Source organism: Ciconia boyciana, chromosome 6, assembly GCF_034638445.1.
Source record: "Ciconia boyciana chromosome 6, ASM3463844v1, whole genome shotgun sequence".
In the NCBI taxonomy this organism is placed as follows: domain Eukaryota; kingdom Metazoa; phylum Chordata; class Aves; order Ciconiiformes; family Ciconiidae; genus Ciconia; species Ciconia boyciana.
The window spans coordinates 18,731,642-18,755,139 of record NC_132939.1 but is presented as its reverse complement, the minus strand read 5'-3'; the positions used below and the strand labels follow the sequence as shown (position 1 = coordinate 18,755,139).

At 42.5% G+C, this 23,498-nt stretch overlaps 1 protein-coding gene across 1 annotated transcript; it reads left to right on the top strand.

The window, feature by feature from the left end:
• Positions 1-1,391: 1,391 nt before the first annotated feature.
• On the top strand, positions 1,392-23,304 carry TNNT3 (troponin T3, fast skeletal type). The gene is given in 15 exon segments (XM_072864562.1): positions 1,392-1,458; positions 1,461-1,508; positions 4,082-4,093; positions 5,462-5,476; positions 9,696-9,716; positions 10,040-10,066; positions 13,854-13,872; positions 14,663-14,708; positions 15,530-15,646; positions 15,980-16,057; positions 16,314-16,427; positions 16,632-16,741; positions 17,586-17,676; positions 18,364-18,404; positions 23,256-23,304. Coding segments are annotated over 15 exon segments (855 nt in total).
• Positions 23,305-23,498: the final 194 nt, after the last annotated feature.

Below are 23,498 nucleotides of genomic sequence, written 5' to 3'. Positions count from 1 at the left end.
ATCAAGGGCTGAAAAAAAGAAAACAGAGATGCCAGATGGGTTGTAGAGGTGCCTTCAGTCATCATCGTGTCTCTAGTCCTGCCCAGAGGGGCAGAGCCAAGGAGGTGAAGGTGGTATTCATGCTCCATGCTTCATGCCTTGTCAAATGTCCAAAGAGTAAGCAAAGGGTGTTGCTCCTACAGACAAGCCTTCCTAAAAGAAGAAGCATTTCTTCTTGCCTTCCTCCTTCCTTCCCTAACTGTCTTCTTTTGGGTTTCAAGAATTTAATGATTAATATGAAATTAATAGGCAGGTAACTACTTTTTTAATCTGCATGACCGTCTCCTCTGAGGTGTATCTTCTCCTTGCTCTCCACTTTTGCTTGACCTTTGTGTTATCTTCCAAAGTCATCCATTTCCTTTCCATATAACTTCTCTCCATCACTTTCTAACCACTTTTTTCTCCAGGCCTGAGCTCACCCCAATACCAGTTTCTAACAGTTTTCTGTTTTCATTTTCCTGCTTGCTGTTGCTTCTTTTTCCATGACACTTGCCACCTGAAGCTCAGGAAGAAGGTATGTGACATGGCTTCTGCTTTCTTTCTCTCTCAATGCAGAGGAAGAATGTGTGTGAAGAAATCCAGAGTGAACACTTCACACCCAGTGGCTGGGACTCGGTCCTGAGCCACAGACATCAATGCAATGATGGACATTGATGTCACTTATTGAGCTGGTAGGAAATTGAGCCTGTTTTTTGTTTAAAAAAACAAACCAAAACATTTATATATATTTTTTTATATATATATATATATATATATACACATTTTTATATATAAATACATGCATATACATAAAACAATATAATATATATAATATACACACATATATGGAATTTTTATATATATATACACACACATATGTGTATACACACAATACATATATATATATATATATATATTTGTTTTGGACTACCATTTTTACTGAACTGCTTGCCTCTTTTTTGTCACAATGGTCAAGTCCCTTCCTTTCTCTCCAAAAGTTTAGATTTTTTTAAAAGGGAGGGGGACACCCTGCAAAGTTTATATCCATCTGTTGAAATTTAGGCATTAATTTCTTTGAAATTTCAAAAATTGATATATGTTGGTGAAATTTTTCACCTTTTGTGAAAAGATTTAAAACAAAAGAAATGCAGCAATTTTATTTTTGGTTAAAAATTCACCAAAAGACAGTTTTAGGAAATTTCAGCCAGCTCTAATAAAGAATAAAATATTGGATGCCTTTTTTAATGTGGTTGTCATTTGTGGTCACATTCCCATATTTCAGTAACATTTATAACCCCATAATATGCCCATAAAAATGTTATTTTTAATTCTCTCTCACTCTGTAATTCCATCATTGTGTATTCTTACCCATAATGGCCTGGGAGCTTGGCAAACCTCAAGAATGTTCCAATATGATATTTCTTGTTTTAATTTTCTCCTCCATTCCTTTTGCTGCCATTTCCCACCTGCAGAAGAGGTTCAAGAAGAAGGTATGTGAAACAGCTTCTCAGCCCCGCTCTTTCCTGCAGCAGGGCTCGGTGCCGATGCGTGCCTTGATTTTGCAAGGTGGTAGAAGAAAACAAGAGGCAAGAGAAAGATGCTGGGACAGTCTGCAGGCAGAGGGCTTTTCTTCTTCCTTGCACATGTTGCATTGAGGGTGCCCCATATCCTCGCATTATCTGTGCGGACACCTCTGCTCCAGTTTCGGGGAGGGAGCAGAAGGGGAAATGCAGACACCATCCCCTCATCCAAGCCACAGTAGGCTCTGAGGCTGATTTTTAGCCCCGGGTGTAGCTTGCCGTGGAATAACTGGGGTCCGGGTATAAAGTTTTCTATCAGATGTCAGCTGGTTTCTCCTGTGTAGCTTGGCAGATAATGATTCGATGGATTTTGATTTCAAAATCCATCTGTGTAAGGTATGTGCGTAGCCATACCTTACATAGTACATATTATATAATATGTAATATTATATATAGTATATATTATAAGTTTATAGACTATAATATATAATATTATATATAATATGAACAATAATACTGCAGAATGTGGATCTTATTAATTATATCTATGTAGATGCTGGCAAGTAACCCCAGCAGGATCCCCGCATTGCACGCAGCATTTGCAAAGTGGGACAGGCAGGGCAGAAGAGGGGATGGAACAGAAACCCTCCCTTTGCACTTGAGAAGTTTGGGATGTGGTGCTCCAGGTAGGAGGAGCCAAAGGGTGTGTTGGTTCCACATTTGCAGAGCTTTGTGCTACAGGCACATTTGAAACAAGGGTAGTGGCGTGGGAGACCTGCTCTGAGTGGTTTGCAGGGTTTTTACAGCATCCAGGTCCTGAAGGTTTTACATTTCTTGTACCTGTGCGTGCTTTGGTTGCCTGTCTCCATTTCACCTCCTCCTCTGTTTCTGTTTCATACCCCATGTTTTTTTGACCCTGCTGTTGCATTCACACACCCTTTAATCTAACTGTTCTCATTTTCCATCTCATTGCTCTTGCTCCCTACCACGTCCCACCTGATGAAGCTCATGAAGCAGGTATGTGCCATCACCTTCCGAATTGCTCCCTGCCATCTCCTTGGCGGTGGGGCAGATTCAAGGGTGGTGCGAGAGGAGCAGGACCCAGTTACTTTGCCTTATCGCTTCTGTTGTCTTTGCTTTCCACCTCTCCCCTGTGACCGGCTCTGCCGCAGGCTAACATGGGAACGGTCTCTGTGCAAGGTCCAGCAGATGTCGGCTTGGTGGTAACCCAGCCTCTCCTGCCGTGTGCGGAGCTCACCGTAAAGCCCATCTGGGCAATGGCAGGAGATTGTTCCTATAAAACTGGCATTAGAGGGAAATTTCAGCATGTGTTATTTGAGCTTATTCTTAGATTTTCCTCTCTCCAATATGTTTTTCCCTGTTCCTTTTACATGGTGCAGTTGTTTCCCAACAACACGTGCCTCAGATTCCTTCCCCTCCTGGCCATTAGTGCATCCTTTACGGGAATAAAACTTTTCCCTCTCACTTAACAGAGTTTTCAGCCTGTGTAATATCAGCCCGTGTAATAATGTGTTTCTCCTAATGTTCCTTTACATCCTGTCCTGTGGCTCTTCCCACCTAAAGAAGCTCAGGAGGAAGGTATGTCACATGACTCCTGAATTCCTGTCTTTCAGAGTAAGCTCTGGTTTAGCCAGTAAGCCATAAGATGGTAAAAGGAAACAGGAGTTAAAAATAGGCATATTAATATAGATAAAACTTGCCACCATTTTGGTTTTTGTACTCTCTTCCTTTGTGTTCTGTCTTGACATTGAATGCACTGGTGATGCTACGTGGTAATTGTTGCATGAAAAAAAATGTATGAAAACTGCTGGGAAATGTAAACCTCTTAAAAGGATGAAGATTGAAAAGCCTTTGCTTCGAGACTGGTTGGGTCTCCCTGGGAGCCTTATTTTGCACGATTCAGGGTGGGTCGGGCCTCTGGACAATGTGCAGATGTGCCCATGGTCGGTCTGCTGCTACAGCAGCTGCCAACATTGCAGCTGCGGAGAGGATTTGCCTTCCTTTACCGGGTTGACGTTCTTATGCCTTTCCACATGCCCTTTTTTCAGCTTAAACCCTGTTGTATAATGCAACTGGTGATAATTTTGATGCTTTAGCTTTGCAAATGATTAAAGATGGTTTTCTTCATGCAATGGAGTTTCTAGGCAACTGTTTCATGGTGGTATGTGCAGCCACGTGCCACCAAAAACCCGCTAGCCTCAGGTTATAAATCCACTTGGGTGAGCATCAGGGTTGTGAAATGGCATGCTGCTCCAGGCTTTATGCAAGACTGCATGAATGTGCATAAGACAAATGTCATCTGATATGGCCACCTAAATCAGCTTTATGTTTTTAATATCTCAGACCATTTGTGCCCTCACTTCCAGTAGTGCTTTTTGTATCTATATTCATTTTATTTCCTTGCAATATACTCTCAGGCTTTCCCTCCCCCTCCATTTTGTGGGGGGAAAGTTTGTTCTGATGTTTCTAACGCTCTTGTCTTCCTTTGCATTTTGCTTTGTGACTCTTCCCACCCGCTAAAGCTCATGAGGAAGGTATGTGCCATGACCTATGAATTCTTCTGTTTCTGTCCGAAGCAGTAATGCGTGCAGGAATTCTGGAGGTGGCTGAAGAGGAGAGGATGCAAAAGTATCCTCTGCACGCTCACTGATGGCTGCTTCGCTCTTGTAGGATAAGCGGTGTGATGAGTAATAAGTACTAACCGCTGTTCTGAAAGCAATGCCTGAAGCACAGCCTGGGCATTGCTTATATTTTCCCCAGCACTCTGATTTCTCTAACCAGGCTACCGGTAGGGATACCAGTTGGTTCGGGGATAGTGTTCCCAAAAGCATTTCCTCTATGCCATGCACCGGGGCTGGAGGTGGGACAGCCAGGCCCTGTGGCAATGCTACGTCCTTCAGTTGCGCACACCTCTTCCTCCTGTCCTCCCCACCACTGCACAGAGACAAAACTCGCTTTTGCAGCAATGTATGCTGATGTGGAGACTGGCATCTGAAGTCATGACCAACAAGTGACACTACATCACACCTAGTTTTCTGTTGGGCTAAGGACTGGACCGAGTGGCATCATTTTGGTTGCAGCATATTTGCAGAAAATGCCAATTCAGAGAGAAGATGTAGTTGCATGCTTTTTCCATAACTATTGGTATTTTTCTGGGTTAATGTGCATTATGCAAAAACGGGGGTAGGAGGGTTGCATTTTTGCTTGATTTTATAACGTGAATTGAAGTCCAGATCTGGTAAGACAATCTGCATGATTAGCAAAATAGTAGGTCATGATTGTTAAAGCATCAGCCTGCCAGCCCAAACCCATTTACCTTTCAATTGCCCTTCTGCCCCCCGCCCCTGCATGTCCAGCTAGGCTTTCATTGGACGCTTTATCCTGCAGGTCAGAGAGCAGTAACATGCTCGTACTTACCTTCCCATGCTGGTGTGCGGTCCTGCACATCAGTGGTGAAATCCTGGGCACTAAGGAAATCAATGACAGCTCCTCCGAGCCCATTGATTTCCACAGAGGCTGGGATTTCTATGCACATGAATAAGAACAGGTTGTCTATACCCTTTTTGCACATGCAAACCTATGGGTAATGAACTTGATTTAAATACAAGTAAATATTTTTGTCAACCAAAGGCTACCAACAGCACTTGATTTATAACGTTATGAATATATGTTAGTCACCTGCATCTTTTATCTCCCAACACCCCCTGTCCTTCCTCTCCATGATTTTCTAATTGACATCCATATGGCTCTATTTCTCTTTTAATCTTATTAATGGTTTTTATCCCTTTAACCCTTTCATCCTGGCTAAAAAAAGTGTAAGGTTTTTTCAGTAATCCTCTGTTTCTTGCTCTAATTCTCTTATCTTTCTTTGCATCTCCTTCCTTGCTACTTCCCTCTTAAAGAAGTCCATGAACCAGGTATGTGACTTCTGAATTCCTCTGCGTCATTCGGAAGGGTTATTGTGTGCTGGAAATTCAATTGCGCTTGGCAATTTCACAATTGGGCTGTGTTCTGAATTGGGACAAAATGGAAACTTCTCAAACAAACAACAACAAAAAAGGGAGGAATGCCTTGTTTGGCAGCTATTGAAATTTTTTTTTTTATTTAGTTGAAACAAAACATTTTGTTCCAACATTTAATTTTTTTTCCTCTATGGAGGATTTCTGGATTTTGAAATCAAAATTCTGTTTTAGATGCTTCTGAAGCATTGCCTTTATGGATAATGTGGGATATATACAGTGTAATGCAAGAACAAATCTGGAATGAGAGATTTTCACAAGGCAAAAAATGAAAAGGCTTTGTGCTAGAGATGTTAATATCTATGCAACCATTTATAGTTGTGAAACTGTTTCTATTTTTTTAATCAGAATCATAGCTAAATCTACATGAGTTTCAAAATATTGAAATGTAATTGAAACTATGGTTTCTGTTGGAAAATGATACCAGTAACTCTAATATTATACTCAGGAATTCAAAGATGGTGGAAGAAAACAGATAAAAATCAAATATTAATGATAACTGTAACTTGCAGCTTCCTTACACCTTCCACCAGTAATAATTTCCTCTGCTCTGTGATGCATAATAATGAAGATAAGCTAACTGTTGCATGAAAAATGTAATAACATTTTCATAAACAAATATCTCAATATATAAGCTGTAATAATAGCCACTGACTGGACTCAGAGCCATCCTTACACTGCATACGGGAATGTTATAATGTTTATTATCTGGAAAAGCAGAAACTGAACTTGCAGCGTCCTCTAAACTGTCTGTGAAAATTATTCTGTGCCATTTGGAGTAGTTTTATTAAAGCAGTCACATCTCAGCAGCCACCCATCCCAGCTATTTCACTCTGCTGTCCACAGAGGGAGACCAGCCTCTTAGTTTAGATGAGATCAGTACTTTTGCCAGGGTTGAAGTGAGTGAGGTGAAAGGTGTCTGATTGATTTTTGCATGACTTAACACTTCAACATTCATCTGTGTGCTGCTTCTCATTTCCCTCCTATTCTCGCTGCTCTGCGTTTCACATCCTTCTCTTCTCCTTTTAACCATATTAATTCTTGTCTGTTATCTGCTCCTAAGGTTTTCTGACCTTGGTTTGCAGAAGTTAAAGGTCATAGCTACCATCCCAGCTGCTTTGCCTGCCTCTGTACATCTTTCCCCGGGGTATTTATTGAATTGCTGTTCACTACTTCAGTGTTGGTCCCAAGCTTTGACATACATATGAGCTTGAAATTTGTGCAAAACACCAGGTATTAACGTAATCTGATTAACAATAAAGCCATACCTACAGTCTCCCCATGTTTTTTTCTTCCTCTGTAACATAAAGCATGACAAAAAATAAAATTTATAAATAAGATGTAAATATAACAAGCTTAAAAGAAAACTTTTATGTCAGAGGGAGACTGTCACAGCTTTTCATATCACTGTATGATTATTTAGTTTCTTTGTTATTAATGCTGTCTTTGTCTAATACATCTTCTAAGTCACAGCCTTGGCCTGCACAAGTTCAGAGTGGTTGCTGTTGTGTGATTCTTGCTCTAATTCCTTTATTTTTCTTTGCTGACACCTTTCACCTAACCAAGCGCATGTATGTGACATCTAAATTCCTATGTATTAATCTGAAGCATTCCTGTACATAGGAATTTGAAGATGTTGAAGAAAACCAGTCACAAAGAATCAACCCATTCTTATGATTCCTTAAAATTTATTTTCCCTATAGGAAACAAGTATAATTATTGTTTATAACTGAAGAGTCACCTTCTAAGAAGCTTAGAAGAAACATTTTAGTGCCCCTGAAAACTTTTAGGGCTGTGACTATACCGCAGCCGGGGCAGAGAGCAGGTACCTGAGCTGCAGAAACAGGAGCTGCTTATGCTCGCAGGTATTGCCTGCAGCGGGATCGCGGCAGGCAGGCTTGAGTGGTTTCTACTCCTTTGCAGCAGAGACAAGCCCTGTGTAGACCTGAATATTACCTGTTCTGCAGAGCTAAGCCTCACATTTGCCAGTGGAGGATCTTAGATGGTGGAGCTTCAGATGCAAACGCAGAGATACATTTAAAGCCTTATTTCCTTGCAGTAACTCTTGTATCCCCACACTTGCTCCAACAGCTAAAAGGGCATGCGCATAGCTGAAACATAGGTTACACTGCACACTTGTAAAACTCTCTTCTTGGGCGTGTTTTCTTTCAAATTTAAGGATCACCTGTGTTACTACAATTGTCCACTGTTTATATATTTGCATGATTTAAATTGTTGCAATTCATCAACATTCAAATTCCTTTTATCTTTCATTTCTATGGCATCCCCTCCCTGCCTACTTCATACCCCACTGTAATTAATCTCCTTTTCCACTCTTATTAACACTATCCCTATAACCTAGTCTGCAAATGATACTCCTTCAACCCAGTCTTACCAAAGTTTGAGGTGATCCCCTCCTGAATAACTTATTTCTAATTCTTTTATCTTCCTTTCCTATGTTTTTCCCCTGACACTTCCTACTAAATGAAGCCCCCCCTCCAGGTATGTGATTTAACTTCTAAACTCCCCAGTGTCTGTCTGCTGGGACAGTGTGCATGGGAAGCGAATACAAGGTGACAGGAGATAACAACCTATCTGTTAATGATAGCTTGTAACTTGCATGCCTTTGGGGTTGTTGTTTTTTTAGTTTAATATTTTTATTCAGTAAAATGTAATCAGCACTAAGTAGGAGGAAACTTACCTGTTGCATGAAAATTTTACTAAAAACTAGGGGAACAGATACACTATCATGAAAGAGTAGCCCAGCAAAAAGTGTCCTTGTGAAATGGGTTAAATTCTGCACTGTGATAGGAGAATGAATGTTTCTTCCTATAGCAAAAGCTTTGTTTCAAATCTTGGGGCAGAATTTGACCCATTGACTGTACACAGGGAATATAAATACTGTGAGATTTTGCATTATTTTTATGCCTGCTTTGCAAAATATCCAGTAGTGTGTGTATGGCTGAAAAGCAAAATCTGCCCTGCAAATCCGCATTGCTGATCGATTCTTGCTTTGCCAAAAAACCCAGAAGAATGAAATGTAGACCTGCACAGAGTTTTAATGAACCTTTTCTTCCTATGAAGTAATCTGTTTGTAATTCTACATTGCAAATGGATGTGAAGAACAGCAGTAGACTTATACAGACATCCAAGTTGTCTTCAAGGATGAAAATGGCCTTAGCTATAGATCTAGAAAAGAGAACCTAACTTCTCTGGACGTTAGCTGCACGTTGATGATGAGTTACAACAGGTATTTCAGTAGGTTTCTGAACCACATTGTGTTTCTTTCAAATGTGTGAAACACTACCGTAGAAAAGGATGGATCTAATGGCACTTTGAGCGTGCTGACTATGTTCATGTGCATATTTCAAATCAAGGTAAACCTTGGTACACTGTGCTGTCAGGTTGTGCTTTATGTCATATAATGCTTATAAGTTTTTTCTTAAGCACTGCACTATTACTGTAAATCTGCCTGTTTCACCTGACTGAATTCCTTTCCTGTCCTGTGACTTCTGTTTATATGCTATTTCAAATGTAATTAATTTATTTTATCTCAGATTTATTTCTTAACTTCGTCCCTCTCTCCCCTTTTCCTCTCTGCCCCTCCTCCCCTTTGGCTCAAAAGCTCTTTTGGTGTGAGAAATAACAGGTTTCTCGTTCTCATTCTCTTATTTTCCATCGCACCTTGTTCCATGACACTTCACACCTGAAGTTCATGAGCCAGGTATGTGACATGACTTCTGATTTAATCCACCTAGTTGCAACATAAGAGTGTGTGTTTGTGTGTGAGAGCCAAGAACAGGAGTCTTGGGTTGGTAGAAGAGAACAAAACAAGAGAAACAAATATTAACCACAATGATCACTTGCAGCCCTTTTCTCCTTTAATCTCCACGCTTACTACTACTTTAACCTTACAGCATTGTTAACTCCTGACAGCCTCTCCAGATACCTTTTCTCCTTGCCTTAATTCACTAATTCCTTTATTTCCCCCCCCCCTTCATGCATCCCCTGGTCTCTTCCTCAGGCTTCCAAGAGCTTTAAATATGTGATCTGGTGTTGTGTTTTTTTCCCCCCCCTATTTCCTGTCTTTCCATCACTGCTCGTACCATGACACCAGCAGAGGAAGCCCCTGAAGAAGGTATGTGATGAACCTACAGACTCTCACACTCTTTCTCTTTCAGTGCTGGGAAAACAGTGTTAAAAACACTGACCTTGTTCAAGAGCAAAGAGAGTACAGGAGGGAAATGGTCTCTCTGGATGGCTTTGGATGAACATGGAGAAAAGGGCTGTATGTTTGCCAAATCAAATCACCAAAAAGGTGTTTTTTCTTCTTGTTCTATCTCCAGAGATTCTGAGGTTCCCAGTGTAGCAGGGAGAGAGTGGGGACAGTTGCTTTCAGGTGAACAGCGCTGGTTGTGGATTGACTACTGTGCTGCTTCTCTTTTATTCTTCAACCTACAGCTGATGAAGAAGGCGAATACTATGATGGTAGCTCAGTGTTGTCTTAGGACAACAAAGTAATCTTTCTAACATCTCACTCTTTTTTTTTGTGTATTTTTCTTTTGTTCCTCACTTGATTTTAAACTCAGGAACTGGGCCAAAACATCTCTGCCGCAAAGAATTGCTTACTGTGCATATCCAATCACCCTTGGGAGGTCACTGTTGTATTGAGAAGCCTGTACATCCTCATTAGGATAGTAGATAGTGAAAACCAAGCTCTGGAAGCTTGCTCTGGAGTTGTCTTTTAGCTAGAACCTGTTGTGTCATACCTCTCATCAGCAAACCTTCTCTATCCACAAAAAATCAGGAAAGTGGCATGCTTGAAAACGGAGGTGAGCCCTGTGTAGACATGCCTTCCTCACCCAACCTTTGGAAGGTCATGGTTGCCAGGCCTGAAGCTACAGATATTTAAACTTCTGCTCCAGCCATGCATTTAAAATTGTGCTAAACATCAAGCATGTGAATACATTTATTCATACTGGTGTGGCAGGCCATGGACTTAAGATAGTGTGTTTATAATACTTGGTTGAGTGGACACTTGAGCACATGGGTGGGGACAAGACTCACGTAAAAGGACCAAATCTAAATGTATGCAGGGTCAGTTTTGCTCTTGTTTGAGGACAAGATAACTTAAGGTCCCTGGGCCAAATTCAAAATTAGTTTAAATGTATAGAAAGATTCTCATGGACTTTTACAGGCCTTTGAAGTAGCTCAGTTGTGTTCTGACTGCCTCAACCCCTAGAACACCTGGCCAGCTGTTTCCAAAGACAAAGCCCAATGCCACTTGAAACGACCCTGCATTTTCTGCGTTTCCTTGTTTTGTTTTTGTAGATTTCTTTTGGTTCATTTCTTTTAATTTTCTTGCTTGCTTTTCAGGCTTTCTTCTTATTTAGGGAAATACCTGAGGACCTTTCTGAGCCCCTTTCTCTCCTTCTTTTTCTCTCTCTTTCCTTTTGTTTTTAATAGCATATTGATTTTTTTTTTTTCCCAAGGACACACTGTGAGTTAGAGCTGTTGCTTCTGAGCAGTGGGATTAAGGGAGCATGTTTAGGGATTTCTGAATGAAGTAAAGGTGGTTCAGATGGATTCACAGAAAGGATGAGCACTGTGTGAATATCTCATAGATTGGGCAGGAGAAAGCGAGGTTGTATTTATGGTGGTGTGTACTCTCCCTGTGCTAACCCTTTTGGAAACCAGAAACTCAGAGACTCTGTAATCACCAGGGCAGTAAACTTGGATTTCCAGTGGCTATTGCCTTCTTTTGGCAGGGTTGTATGTGGGGATTTTGTCACAGCCCCATGGTTCATGGGCAGAATGACCAGAATGCCAGTCAAAATCAGCCACAGGAACAGGAATTTGCTATGACAATTCCTGCTTGTCAACAAATTTTAGCCCAGTTCCTTGACTTGGTGTCTTGAAAGAAGGGACATTTCAAAATAAATCACATCCCTGGGCTGCTTTTGGTGCATACAGTATGGACCATGCTGGGTCATGCACTGCAAAAGACAGATTTATTACTGTAGGTTTTTAAATAAAGGTTCATATTTCTTTGTTATCCCCTTTTCTGGTTTTCTGGAGGTACCTTTAAATATTCTAACTACAATTTCTTATTTCAAGAACAACTAACCTTAATTTTTCTCTTTATTTTTACAATTGCTTGTTGGTTTAATTAAGTTTAAAGTGCTGATTTGGTGGCAGCTGAAACCAAATTCACACAGTAATTGACAGACAGGTGTCGATCCTGGCAACCAAGGTCAACAAACAAAACCAGTAATTTCCTGTCTACTTTTTTCCCCCCTCTCTCTGAAATGTTACTAACTGGCAGCTTTAAGCTAAACAGGAACGCTTCCAAAAATTATCTGGGTATGTCACAAGGGAAGGGAATCCTGTGTGAATAACATCCCTGATAGACTGGTTAATTGTGATTACTTTTGCTCTCTCCAGATAAAAAAACTGATTTAACTAATGTGTTAAGAAGCTCACTGGCTATTTGAAAAGCAAAACAACTAAAAAAATAACTGGAGAAATATAAAAGTACACTGTTGGCTAATGGTATTTTTCTTCAGGAGTGATTTGTGGCTTCCTTTATGCGAGTGCTCTAAAACACTTTTCTAATTACATGCTGTTTATTTTATTAGCGTTGCTCTAACATCTTGAGGCCTCAACTGAGATGTTTTGGTAGACAGTGTTCTTGCAGTAAATGAGAAAAGCCTACCCTCCAAAATTTCATTACTGAAATTGGTATGGGAAAGTGTGAAAGAAAGGGAAGGCTGGTTTCTGATCTCTCACGTCTTTTCTCTTAATTACCTCAATAACCCATTTCCAGCCACTTCCTCAATTTTTTTATTAGCCAACATCCTTGCAACTGATGTCTTCACTAAATATTTTCCAGTATCAGTTTTTGCTATTTTTTTTCCTCTTATAATGTTTTGTTTTATTTTATCCTACTCTGTTCCATTTGCTATTCCCAATTTCCTCCATCAGTCCCAAAACAGCTGGATGCAAATAAGTATTTGAAAAAATATAATAGCTTTCTGTATCATGACATGGATGGCAGGGCTCATGCACCCACTCCTGAGGGAGGCTGTTTTTACTTTTACTTTACAAAGCTGATTTATTTTACCAGATTGAATAGGCTGTGAGCTTTTTATTGCAGTTCCTCCCACTGAACCAACACAGAGAGTGTCTTGTACTGCGGTATCCACCAGCATCCCTGAAAGTTCAAACGTAGCATGTGGTTATGAAAGTCTACCTGGGTCCCTGTGAGATGGGGCCAGAAAAAACACATAGGTTTAATTTACTTCTGTTTGTGAGAATATCAGTGCTGAACTTACTGGTGTTACACTGGAGTTAATAACTAAAGTTTAAAAAGCATAGCAGGGAGGGGAATTGATCACAAGCACAAATCTTAAGCAAGTAACTCATAAGACAGCACATTTCTGAGAACCAGGGAAAGGTTACTTGTTGTAGGGGAACACTTCTGACTGCCAGAGGGCCCAAGCTGACAGTCTCTGTGATGGCTTAGCCTGCCTATCAGGGCATTCATTATACCTCTCCTGGAGATGCAAAGATCATTCCCATTAACACCCATGGGAATTTTGCATGTACCTCAGCAGGAGAGGATGCTCGCTAAGAGAGGATGGCCTTTCCAAGCTTGGTTTGAGGAGCACCACATAGTGCAGTAGAATAAGCATCTTCCCCACGGCACCAAGATATCTCAGGGACATGTGCTCTAAGCTATCTTGGGAGTCAATGAACCTGGAGAAAATCTGTCATGAAGCTTTTTCCCTCCTGGCCTCCACATGAGGCGTTTGAGCAAAACCGGTGAAGCCTAGTTATCATTTATACGACTGTGAATTCAGGTTACCTTTAGCAAAAGAAGTGCTGATTGAAAAAGGCAACATTTTCTTCTACCCTCCAGCCCAGCCATCCTCCTTAAAGCTTTGGTCAGGATGGTTTGAGAAAAATAATTTAGCATTTACATGAAACCATTGCCTTCCAGATACTACGTTTGGGACTTTTATACAGTTTCTTGATTCTTTTCTGCCAAATTCTGTTTCAAGGGTAAAAACAGATTCACTCCTAGCAAAAGGGGCATGTAAGTGTATGTATTTCTTTTGGAAGTCCTTGAGATTTAACCAGTTTCTCTGGGATGTTTCCCCTAAGATTAAATTTCCCTTCCCTCCTTTTACTTTAGCAGCTGGCATGATCTCTGTTGTTCTAACTGTTCTCCCTCTTTTTCCCTTCCTGTTTTACTCCATGTTTCCAAATACAGAGGAGAAGCCCAGAATAAAGTAAGTATGAGGGGCAGGGAGTTTCAAAACCCTGGGATTTTTTTTCTGATCTAGCAGAAGCCCTTAGATTGTCTGTTAGGCAAATGGCCACTAGAAGCCTTTATCCAACCCTCCCTCGTGCCACATCCACATTCCTGTGTGCCTTTCCAGGATATCTGCTTCTGCCAGAGGATACTTTAGCACTAGTTAACTGGCCAGAGTCTTAAGACCAGTTCCTGACAGAGTCAGAGGACCTGTGAACTGCCCAAGATACAGTCGTCTCACAGTACGCCAAGATATAGGTGGCTCAACACTAAATCCTTTGTGAGGCTATGACTGGGAAACTACCCATCCATCCAGGATCGCTGACAGTAGGAAGGATGGCAAACATTGCACTGGGCTGACTTGAGCTTAACTAAGGTTTCCTATGGACATTCTGGCTCTGGGCCCCAGTACCTTTCCTTCCCACTCCGCCAGCTGCGCAGAGAGTGCAGCACTGCACCGACAGCCTCACAGGCCGATGTCTTTCTGTGTGGTAGGGAATGACCATAAGCTTTGGGAATGAAAAGGGTTTTTAGGGGTAACTCCCTGCCCTGCATGACCTTCCATGAAGGACAATGGTCCTTAGTGCTATTCTGGAGTAGTTTTCCACTGACTTGCTGTTTCACCCCTCTGTATCTCCATCAACATTTCCCCTTGTCAGCATTGTTCCTGAAGGCAGGGCAGGGCAGGACATACTATTTAAAAAGCTGCCTGCTCTTTAAGATGAAATTATTATTATTTTTTTTTTATTTTCTTTGACTCTCTGCAGACTAACTGCTCCTAAAATACCGGAGGGTGAAAAAGTAGATTTTGATGTAAGTATTCCTGAGACTGACTGTGTTCACCTGTCTGTACCTGAGCACCCACACATGGGTGCAAACCACATAAGCCCTCCTGTATTGGCTACTGCTGAAGATAAAGTCAAGGACAAAAGCATGGAGGCTTTGCCACCTCTTTTCAGTGAAAGGCTACTCTCTGCTCCCTGAAACTCTCTGGACATATTTGTTGCTAATGTGACTAAGCTAAAATGTTAATTCATGAATTTCGTTTTGTCTCCTTGAATCTTTGAAGCCAATATATGAAGAAAGGAGAAAGTAAGTGTTTTAGGAGCTCTCAGATCCCCCGTCCCATTGTTGTAAATGGTTTGAAAGTTGCCGGTTGAAATAGAGCAGGCCTATACTCATCTCTTGCTGAGAAACACTACCTAAAATGACAACAGAATTGTAATAATAAACAGAGATCCAAATACCTTCCTAGAAAGTTGACAGAAAAATGAAGAAACTCTCATGTTGAAAATCTCCACAGAAATATCTGCTTTGCCCAAAAATGCAGGAACATTTTCTAGGTAAGATTCATATCCCAAAGTGAAGAGGAGGCAGCTAAGCAAAGCCAGGGATAAAATATGGTGTAGGGGAATGGGATATGTGGATTCTGTTCCCTTCTGGGCTGCTGACTGTCACCTGGTGATTGTCTCTGACCTGCATCAACAGCCATTTAAGCTAATCCCATAGACTTCCACGGATAGCTGCAGACACTTTCTGCTTTTGTTTCTCTGTGTAGGCAGGGTGCTGGGAATGTCCAGGGCATGTTCCCAGAGCAATATGGGCTAGCTTAATGCATTTTCCTGCTCTTCTAGGACATCCAAAAGAAAAGGCAGAACAAAGACCTGATTGAACTGCAGGCCTTGATTGACAGCCACTTTGAAGCCAGGAGAAAGGAAGAGGAAGAGCTGGTTGCCCTCAAGGAGAGGATTGTGAGTCCTTGTACTGCCATTTCCCTGTACTAGATTGAGAGATCCTCTGTAGATGAGAAGTTGAATCCATTAGTCCGCTGTCAGAGTTTGGCAGAAAGCTGTATTGCCATGTACAGAAGTGACTGCTCAAGTCACCACCACATGGCTCCTTCCCACATCTGTCCCCTCTCCCAGCCTCTTGTTTTACATCTGGGAATTGCACATGAGACCCTTCTGCATGTTCTGTCAAGGGAGTAGGTAGCTCACTCTCTACAAATCAAAGTTCCTGGTGGTGGGGCGTAATACTGGAGGTAGATAAAGCCACAATGATGACTCTGCCACTGCTTCTTGCAGGAGAAGCGCAGAGCTGAGAGAGCAGAGCAACAGAGAATCCGAGCTGAGAAGGAGAAGGAGCGTCAGGCAAGGCTTGCGGTAAGTGTCTTTGCATCTCTCTCCTTGTCTCAGCATCAAATTGGAAGACATCTCTAGAGACAGAAAAAACCTACAGGTTCTGCCTGTCTCAGTCTGGAGAAGAAATGACCACCCTCTTAAAGCAAGGGCAGGAAACAGGAGTTGCCAATTCTCATCAACGTGCTTATCTGATCACTTTCCCTGCAGTGACACTGGCTGCTGGGGAAGCTGTGAGTCTCCCCTAGAGTAACTTGCTTCTGTGTGTCACACTCCACAGGAGGAAAAGGCACGGAGAGAGGAAGAAGATGCCAAGAGAAAAGCTGAGGATGATCTCAAGAAGAAGAAGGCTCTGTCCTCCATGGGTGCCACATACAGCAGCTATCTGGCTAAGGTAAAAAGCATGGATCGGTGGAAGAAATATGGAAGCATTAAATAATGGGGTTGACTGGGAACAGTTTTCATTACAAGCTGAGAAAACAGCTCGCCTTTCCTTCTTCCGGATCCCTAGCAGCTTGTCTTACATGCTCTGTCACTGAAATAATTTCATTCAGCCTGAATGTCTGCAGTCTGACATTAATTGATGTTCTGAAAATAGGCTGATCAGAAGAGAGGGAAGAAGCAAACAGCTAGAGAGACGAAGAAGAAGGTCCTGGCAGAGAGGCGCAAGCCCTTGAACATCGACCACCTTAATGAAGACAAGCTGAGGTAACATTCTTATCCTAACTTACTGAATGTAAGTCTGGAGTCTTCTCTAGTGAAAAAAATGAGGTAGAGGAGAGGGCCTTCCTTGAAATTCATCACGGGACAATGTTAAGTTGTGCCCTTCCTTGATCTGGAGAATGGAGGGGAAATAGGGATGTGGGGAACTGTTGACATGGCTTGGTAGCCATCTAGCATGCTCCTGTTAGCCTCCTCTGCTAATAAGGATTAGTCATTTACAGGACTAGGTACAAACTTTAAACCCAGCTCTGAGATTAGTTGAACAAACCTACAGATTGGTATCTGTAGCATTCCCAGGGGTGAGTTGAGCTGCTAAGGTATGAGTACGGGTCTCCATGGAGGCTGGAGGCTTGGGAGCTGAGTGCTCTGGTGCAGAGCAGTCATCAGATGATAGTCTGGACTCCACATGTTAGAGTTTACACATGATTGAAAGATGAGGTTGGCTCACCTCAGCCCTGAAACAGATGAGATTGCTCAATGGCAGCTGCTCTGCTCATCTGGGTGGCCTTCAGAGTCCTCCTTCCTTCTTGTCTGATTCCGCTGGACTCTTTTCTTTCATTAAGTTAGGGGGAAAATTAAATCTGTAGGAAATACGTTAGTGTGTGACACATGCAAGAGTGCGAGTCTAAAAGGTTCTCGGGTGAGAAGGTGAGAAAAATGTAACATTGAAAATGGTGAGTAGCTTTCAGAGGATGGAACGGGCTTGCAGGAAGATGTGTGAACTGCATTAAATAAAACGTAAAAAGCCTCAGTGCTAGTGATGTGAAAATGGTAGAAAATATATGATGTGATGTGTTTCTCCCATCTTCCCTTCCCCATAAACACACAGGGACAAGGCTAAGGAACTGTGGGACTGGTTATACCAGCTGGAGACTGAAAAGTATGACTTTACGGAGCAGATCAAGAGGAAAAAATACGAGGTGAGTTGAGAGGCCATTTTGCTAGCGGCACTGGGTCCAAAATGCAAAAATCTCTGTGACTCCTCTGGCAAAAGCCATGTGGTTACATCATTTGGGTCTCCAATGCCCTTTTGCAATATTTAAGCAGCAAGACACTTGGAACAGCATTCCCCTACTGTACATACTTGGACTGGATTTCACATTTTAAGCTCAAATTGAATAGACCACTCTCAAGGTTTTCAGTGCCCCATGGAAAGGCAATCCCAACAGAAAATGGACTCTCCACCCTCTGCCCAAGCACATCTTGTTCATTCTTGTTTATCTATAGGTAACTGTGGCCTGAAAAATCAGTAACTCAATTCACTCATCTCCATTGCAAAGTAATATTTTTAAACCCATCTTTGATTTCACACTTGAACGTTGTAAGTATTATTCCCATCCCAGACAGATTCCCTGTGGACTGAGCTCTCTGGAGTCACTGAAAACTGTCTCCAGACAGGAGCATCTGACTGAAGTGTCATATGGTAACAGAAAGTGGATGTGTTTCCTGCACAGTCACAGGACAGGTCTGCACTCACGTTAGGTTTCAGTGGCTAAGAAATCCTACTGGATCTCTGTCTGTCTCGCTCTCCTTTTAATTCCCAATCACACAGACACATGCTGACACGGAATGAGCAACACCAATGTAACTATCTCAATCTCTCTTAGATTTTAACACTGCGTTGCAGGCTGCAGGAGCTTTCCAAGTTGTAAGTACAATGAACTTGCCTGTGTAACAGCAGCAGCAAAGGCTACCAAATGCATGAGCCTGCCGCATGGTCAGAGGCCAGATGCCACACAGAAACTGGCACTTGGCTCCAAGTGCAGAGAGAAAAGAGAAAACTGGATCTTGTGTCTCTCCCTTCACTTCCTTTTTCTCTCCCCTTCCATTCTTTGAAAAGAGATGAAGCAGTAATTTAGGAAAAGAGTTGGGGTTCAACAGGGATGTTGCTGAAGAACAGAGCATGCAACCCACTCAGACCATCTCTAAAATAATTCTCTATCCAAACCTCTGGTATTACGTGCATGGCTGTGATGCACCTGGGATACATGCAGAAGCTGGGATACATGCAGAAGCATGTGTAATAGCTTGGACTTCACCGAAAAGGATGGTATGGGGTTTGGAAAGATTCTCCACCTTTTGGCCACATGCTTATCCAGATCCAAAATATTGGAGAGGGCTAGCTTAAGGATAACAGGTCAACTGGGTGTGGAACAACAGGAATTAAGGCAGTGCCAGGGGAGACGTACATGCTATGGTAATGAAACCTCTGCATAAACAAAGAGGTGGGTGGCTGCTGATGAAAAGCAAGGATAGAAAGTACAAAGAATGAGCAAAATAGAAGGAAAATGCACAGCTGAGATGGGAGAAGAACAGTGGAAGAAAATAGGACGATGATAGCAGGAAAAAAAGTGAGGAGAAAGGTAAGTGAAAACAGCAAAGAGAATGAAGGAGACACAAGCAAGGATGCAAGGGAGAGACAAAGGAAGGAACTGGGACACACAGGAGTGGAGCTGTTCTTTAGCTCTAGCGTCTGTTGCTCTTTGGTGCTTCATTGGAGAGTGAGTGTTACAGTCACTACCACAAGGTTATCAGTGAAGGTAAGTCTTAAGTCCTTGGGTCAAACTGAAGACAGCTGGTTCTCCTCCACACTTGGGAAAAATACTCTGTTGCAAAAAATAATTTAAACCACTGCTGCAGATATTAAAACTTCCATGAGTAAGTACAAAAACAGCTGATCTGCTGATCTTTCCTTCCTTGTGTTGTCCTGTTCACGCCGATGTTTCAGTCTCTTATTTTGTATCTGTTTGCCAAGGAAAGACATGAGCCAGGAAATACCAGTTGTTGGGCCAACCTGAATGCATGACTTTTTTTTTTTTTCTTGTTTCGCACGTGGGGAATGTCAAGTGCAACTTTAAATATTCAAATGTTGGGTCATTAGTTCTTGGACCTGCAGAGCCAGTGGAGAACTCTGAGTTACACCAAAAGCAGAAGCAAAGCATACGTCTTGGCAAATGCATTTTTCCACCCCAGGAAGACTAGGTAGAACCTTGACTCGGTTAGAAATGAGAAGGTGAAGGGACAAAAGAGGGCTCTCTATTACACCCTAGTTCCTGTGGGCTTTTCCAGTACCTGAGCTGGAAGAGTCCCAGGATTTCAGTAGCAAGTCCAGGGCTATGGGCCAGGACTGAGGTGCTAGTCAGGCCATAAAGTGCTCATCCTGTGCAAGGTAGGTGTTTGCTTTCCCATGCATCAGGTTGAAATATGCAGTCTACCTATGGCTAAACAAAGAGACGCTCAGTCTTGTAGGACAGACTCTAGTGGCTTGCAGTCATCAGCAGAGCTTGGGAGGGTGTTTAGAGCCCCAACTCCAACTTTTTCCTCTGTGGCTGCTCAAGCTTGCCTTGAATATTTTCTTCTTCAGCCCCTTTAAAAGTTGTCTTCTCTTATTAGATGAGTGGCTGGAAAGGTGGTGACTGCTGCAAGCTCCTCACCTCCTGCTCTCCCAACCAACAAAGTTACTCCAGCAGAATGTGTGATCCATCTTCCATTCTTGAGTCCATCATCCAAAGTCCACCGAAGCTCTTTGAGCTTATATGCTTCTGAATGTGTAGGAGTAGGGGAAGAGTGAGAAAGTGAGGTTGACACATACAGGTGGATGGGGCCATGCAAGAGCTTTCCAGCTGGCTAGGGTGATGTTCAATTCTGGTTCACTTGCCTGCAGTTTGACATGTGAGTTCATAGGAGATTAATTTGTATACACAGGAACTCTTCTAATAAGGGTTATAAAATTCCAGCTCTTCTTTCCCTTCACATATGAAAATGGCTTGCAGATTTATTGCCAAGGAGCAACATTTCTCCCCTTTAAACAAGGGTGAGCTTTTATTTCAAAAGTATTAATCCCTACCATAGGCAGCTGCTTCCAGCACTTCAGCAGGTAAAACTCCCCTCTCTGTGAGGGAACAAGGTTTCTTTATCTCTAAAAACCCTGGTCATGTGTGTTGTTTGCAGATTGTCACCCTCAGGAACCGGATTGATCAGGCTCAGAAGCAGTAAGTACCTGTATCCCCTTCCTAGCTCCTGGCTTGGGGATATCTTCTCAGTGTTCAAAGTAGTCACTTCAGCCTCAACACCGACATTTTCTTGTTGCAATGAAATGAGGCTAGAGATGGAAGGGCAACTCCCATCCTGCCTCACATTGAGAAAATGAAGGGGAAACTGAAGTGAATGTAACAGCTAACAAGAAAAAATCATGTTTCTTCACACCATGTCTGCAAAATTTCCATCTGCTTATTGCTGGGGTTTTCAAACACCTGACCGAGGTGCTTTGAATACTTGAGGAAATACAACCCTTGTTTATGAAGGGTAAACAAGTGGTTGCTAAGATTATAAGGAATGGTGTGTAACAAGACTAACATAATGGAATTACTGTTGTGAGTTCTTTTCACTCATCATCTCTCTCCCACTTTCTTTCCCCACAAGACTTGAATTTCATTCGATTTTTTGAGTCTTATATCTTTAACTATTCTAGGTGTTTACAGTGAGCTTATGAGAGATTAGGCTAGACAAAGCCTGGGGGCTAGGACATGTAGAAAACTAACAGACACAGAGAAGGAACTGCAGGGAAGCAAGGGAGGAGAGCTCTGCAGTGGTGGCATTTGATCTTCACTGTTCTTCTGTACCTTCTTAGCAAAGTCATGCCAGCAATGAAGTGGTGGTCTTTGGTGACATCTTTGGATGACCATACACTGCCTTCCCACTTCCCCAAGCCACCCTGCCTTATCAAGATGAATGTAACACTGCGGGCTCAGTTGTCTGTAGATGCCAAACATAAGGTTTGACCTTCCCATGGTATATTTCTGTACAGAGCTGTAGGCTGATAAACCTCAGCAGAATGTGCAGCTGCAGAAGGATGCCATGGTTTGTCTGGGCTGCTGCTCTTCTGAGGGGTACTACCACACCACCCACAACAGGCAGTACCAATACTGCATGCTTGTTCCCTCAAAAGACATGATATTCTCTCGGGACATCATTTGAAAAGGTTGCACTGAGAAGCCCACAGCTCGTGAGATTTCTGTGTACTTAAATTTCTATCCATACTAGACTGTATCATTCCAAAGCAATGTCTGCTATTGTCTTATACAAGAATCAAGTGATCCTTTTGCTTCAGACTTTATTAAGTCTCCTTAAGCACACTCTAAAGGTTAGGCATAACATCAAACATCACAGGCGCTTATGGAGATAAAAGGACTCTGCCTTTGTTTGAGGAGCTACGCAGTTCCTATACTGGGTTTTGAACCTGCGGAAAGGCTGGCAAAAGGGACACTGAGATGAATTTAAGATAAGTAGAAAATGCTCTGCTTTCTCTCATGTAAAAGGTCAATTTTTGAATAGACCAAGTCTAACTTGGTCAAAAGGTAAAGTATCCACTATGTGTATGTCTGTGTCACTGTGCTACATCCTTCTGTAAATACTGCTAGTGCTCTTGAACCAATCCATGGGGCAGCACCACAAAAATCTCCCCAGACGCGTTGTCCACATCTTTTTCTGCTCCCTGGAGGAACCAGTGGTTCTGAAGAAGGTCCCTCTGTTGATAGCAAGGCCCCACCACCTTGTGCTTGGCCCCCAACCCCATGCTCTGCCATGTCAAAGAGCTGCCCCCAGTTTGCATGTGCTTTGGTTCAAGAAGCAGCCTCATCATCGTGTGTATGAGATGGAAAGGTTTGGTGGTGTGCCGAGCCCCAAAAGCCAAGGTGCTGTCTAGTGGAGCCGGTGCAGAATCTAACCTGACTAACTTCACGCCTGGCCCCTCTCTGACTCCAGGCGTGCCTGCTTCTCAGAAGGTAAGTGGCTTGCATGTAGGATTGCCCTTCTGTGTGCAAGAAGATACTATTTGGAGAGAGTTTGCCTCAGGTGCTTTGCTTGGGGAGTGTAGCTGGACTGCTCCCACACACCACGAGCAAGTCAGGGATACTGATATGAGGGGAGGCCTAAGAAGTTGTTTGGACTGTTTTGGAGGCTCTTGCTCTCATGATATAAGGCAGAAGCCACTCTGCCTTTGCCTAGAGCAAAGCAATTCTTAGTTGTATTTAAATTATTGCTCAGCTTTTTGCCTCCACTACTAGATGACTTCAGCATCTGGGGAATTTGACCAGAGCTCCCTGATAATTAGGAAATTTTCTCCAGAAACAGCTCTAAATCCTAAAACCCAGATCATAGCAGATTTGAATTCAGGAAACATCAAGTCTGTGGCTGGATAGGCCTGGATAGCCATTTAGTTTTGAGACCACCTAGACTTCTGTCCTGATAATGCAGGAATCTGGAAGGGTCCACCTCTTTCACACATGCACATCCTGGCCTTTCACTAAGAGCCTGAGGAGGAATCTTTTTCCACAATATTGACAATATTTTTCTCAGGATGTGCTCTATGGCAGGTGTGCCCAACATGTGACAAGTGAAAGCAGCTCGATCCTAATCTGAGAGTTAGAAAGGCACAGTGGTCACAGAGCCCCATCACTTCCATCATGTTGACATGTTTTTCTTTCCTTTTGTATTGTAGCAGCAAGAAGGCAGGAGCCAAGGGCAAGGTTGGCGGGCGCTGGAAGTAAAGAACCAGACAGGACGGCCCTTAGTGGTGTGCCAAAACCCTGCTGGTCTCCTCTTTCTTCCTTCACCAATCACTTGTGTTCCCACACCTCAACGATAACAAAAATCGCAATATCAGCCTGGGTTGGCTATTGCTGCTGCTTTTCTTCTTTTCCTTCCTGGAGGGGTCTGGTGGCTTCCTCAGTCAAAAGGAAGC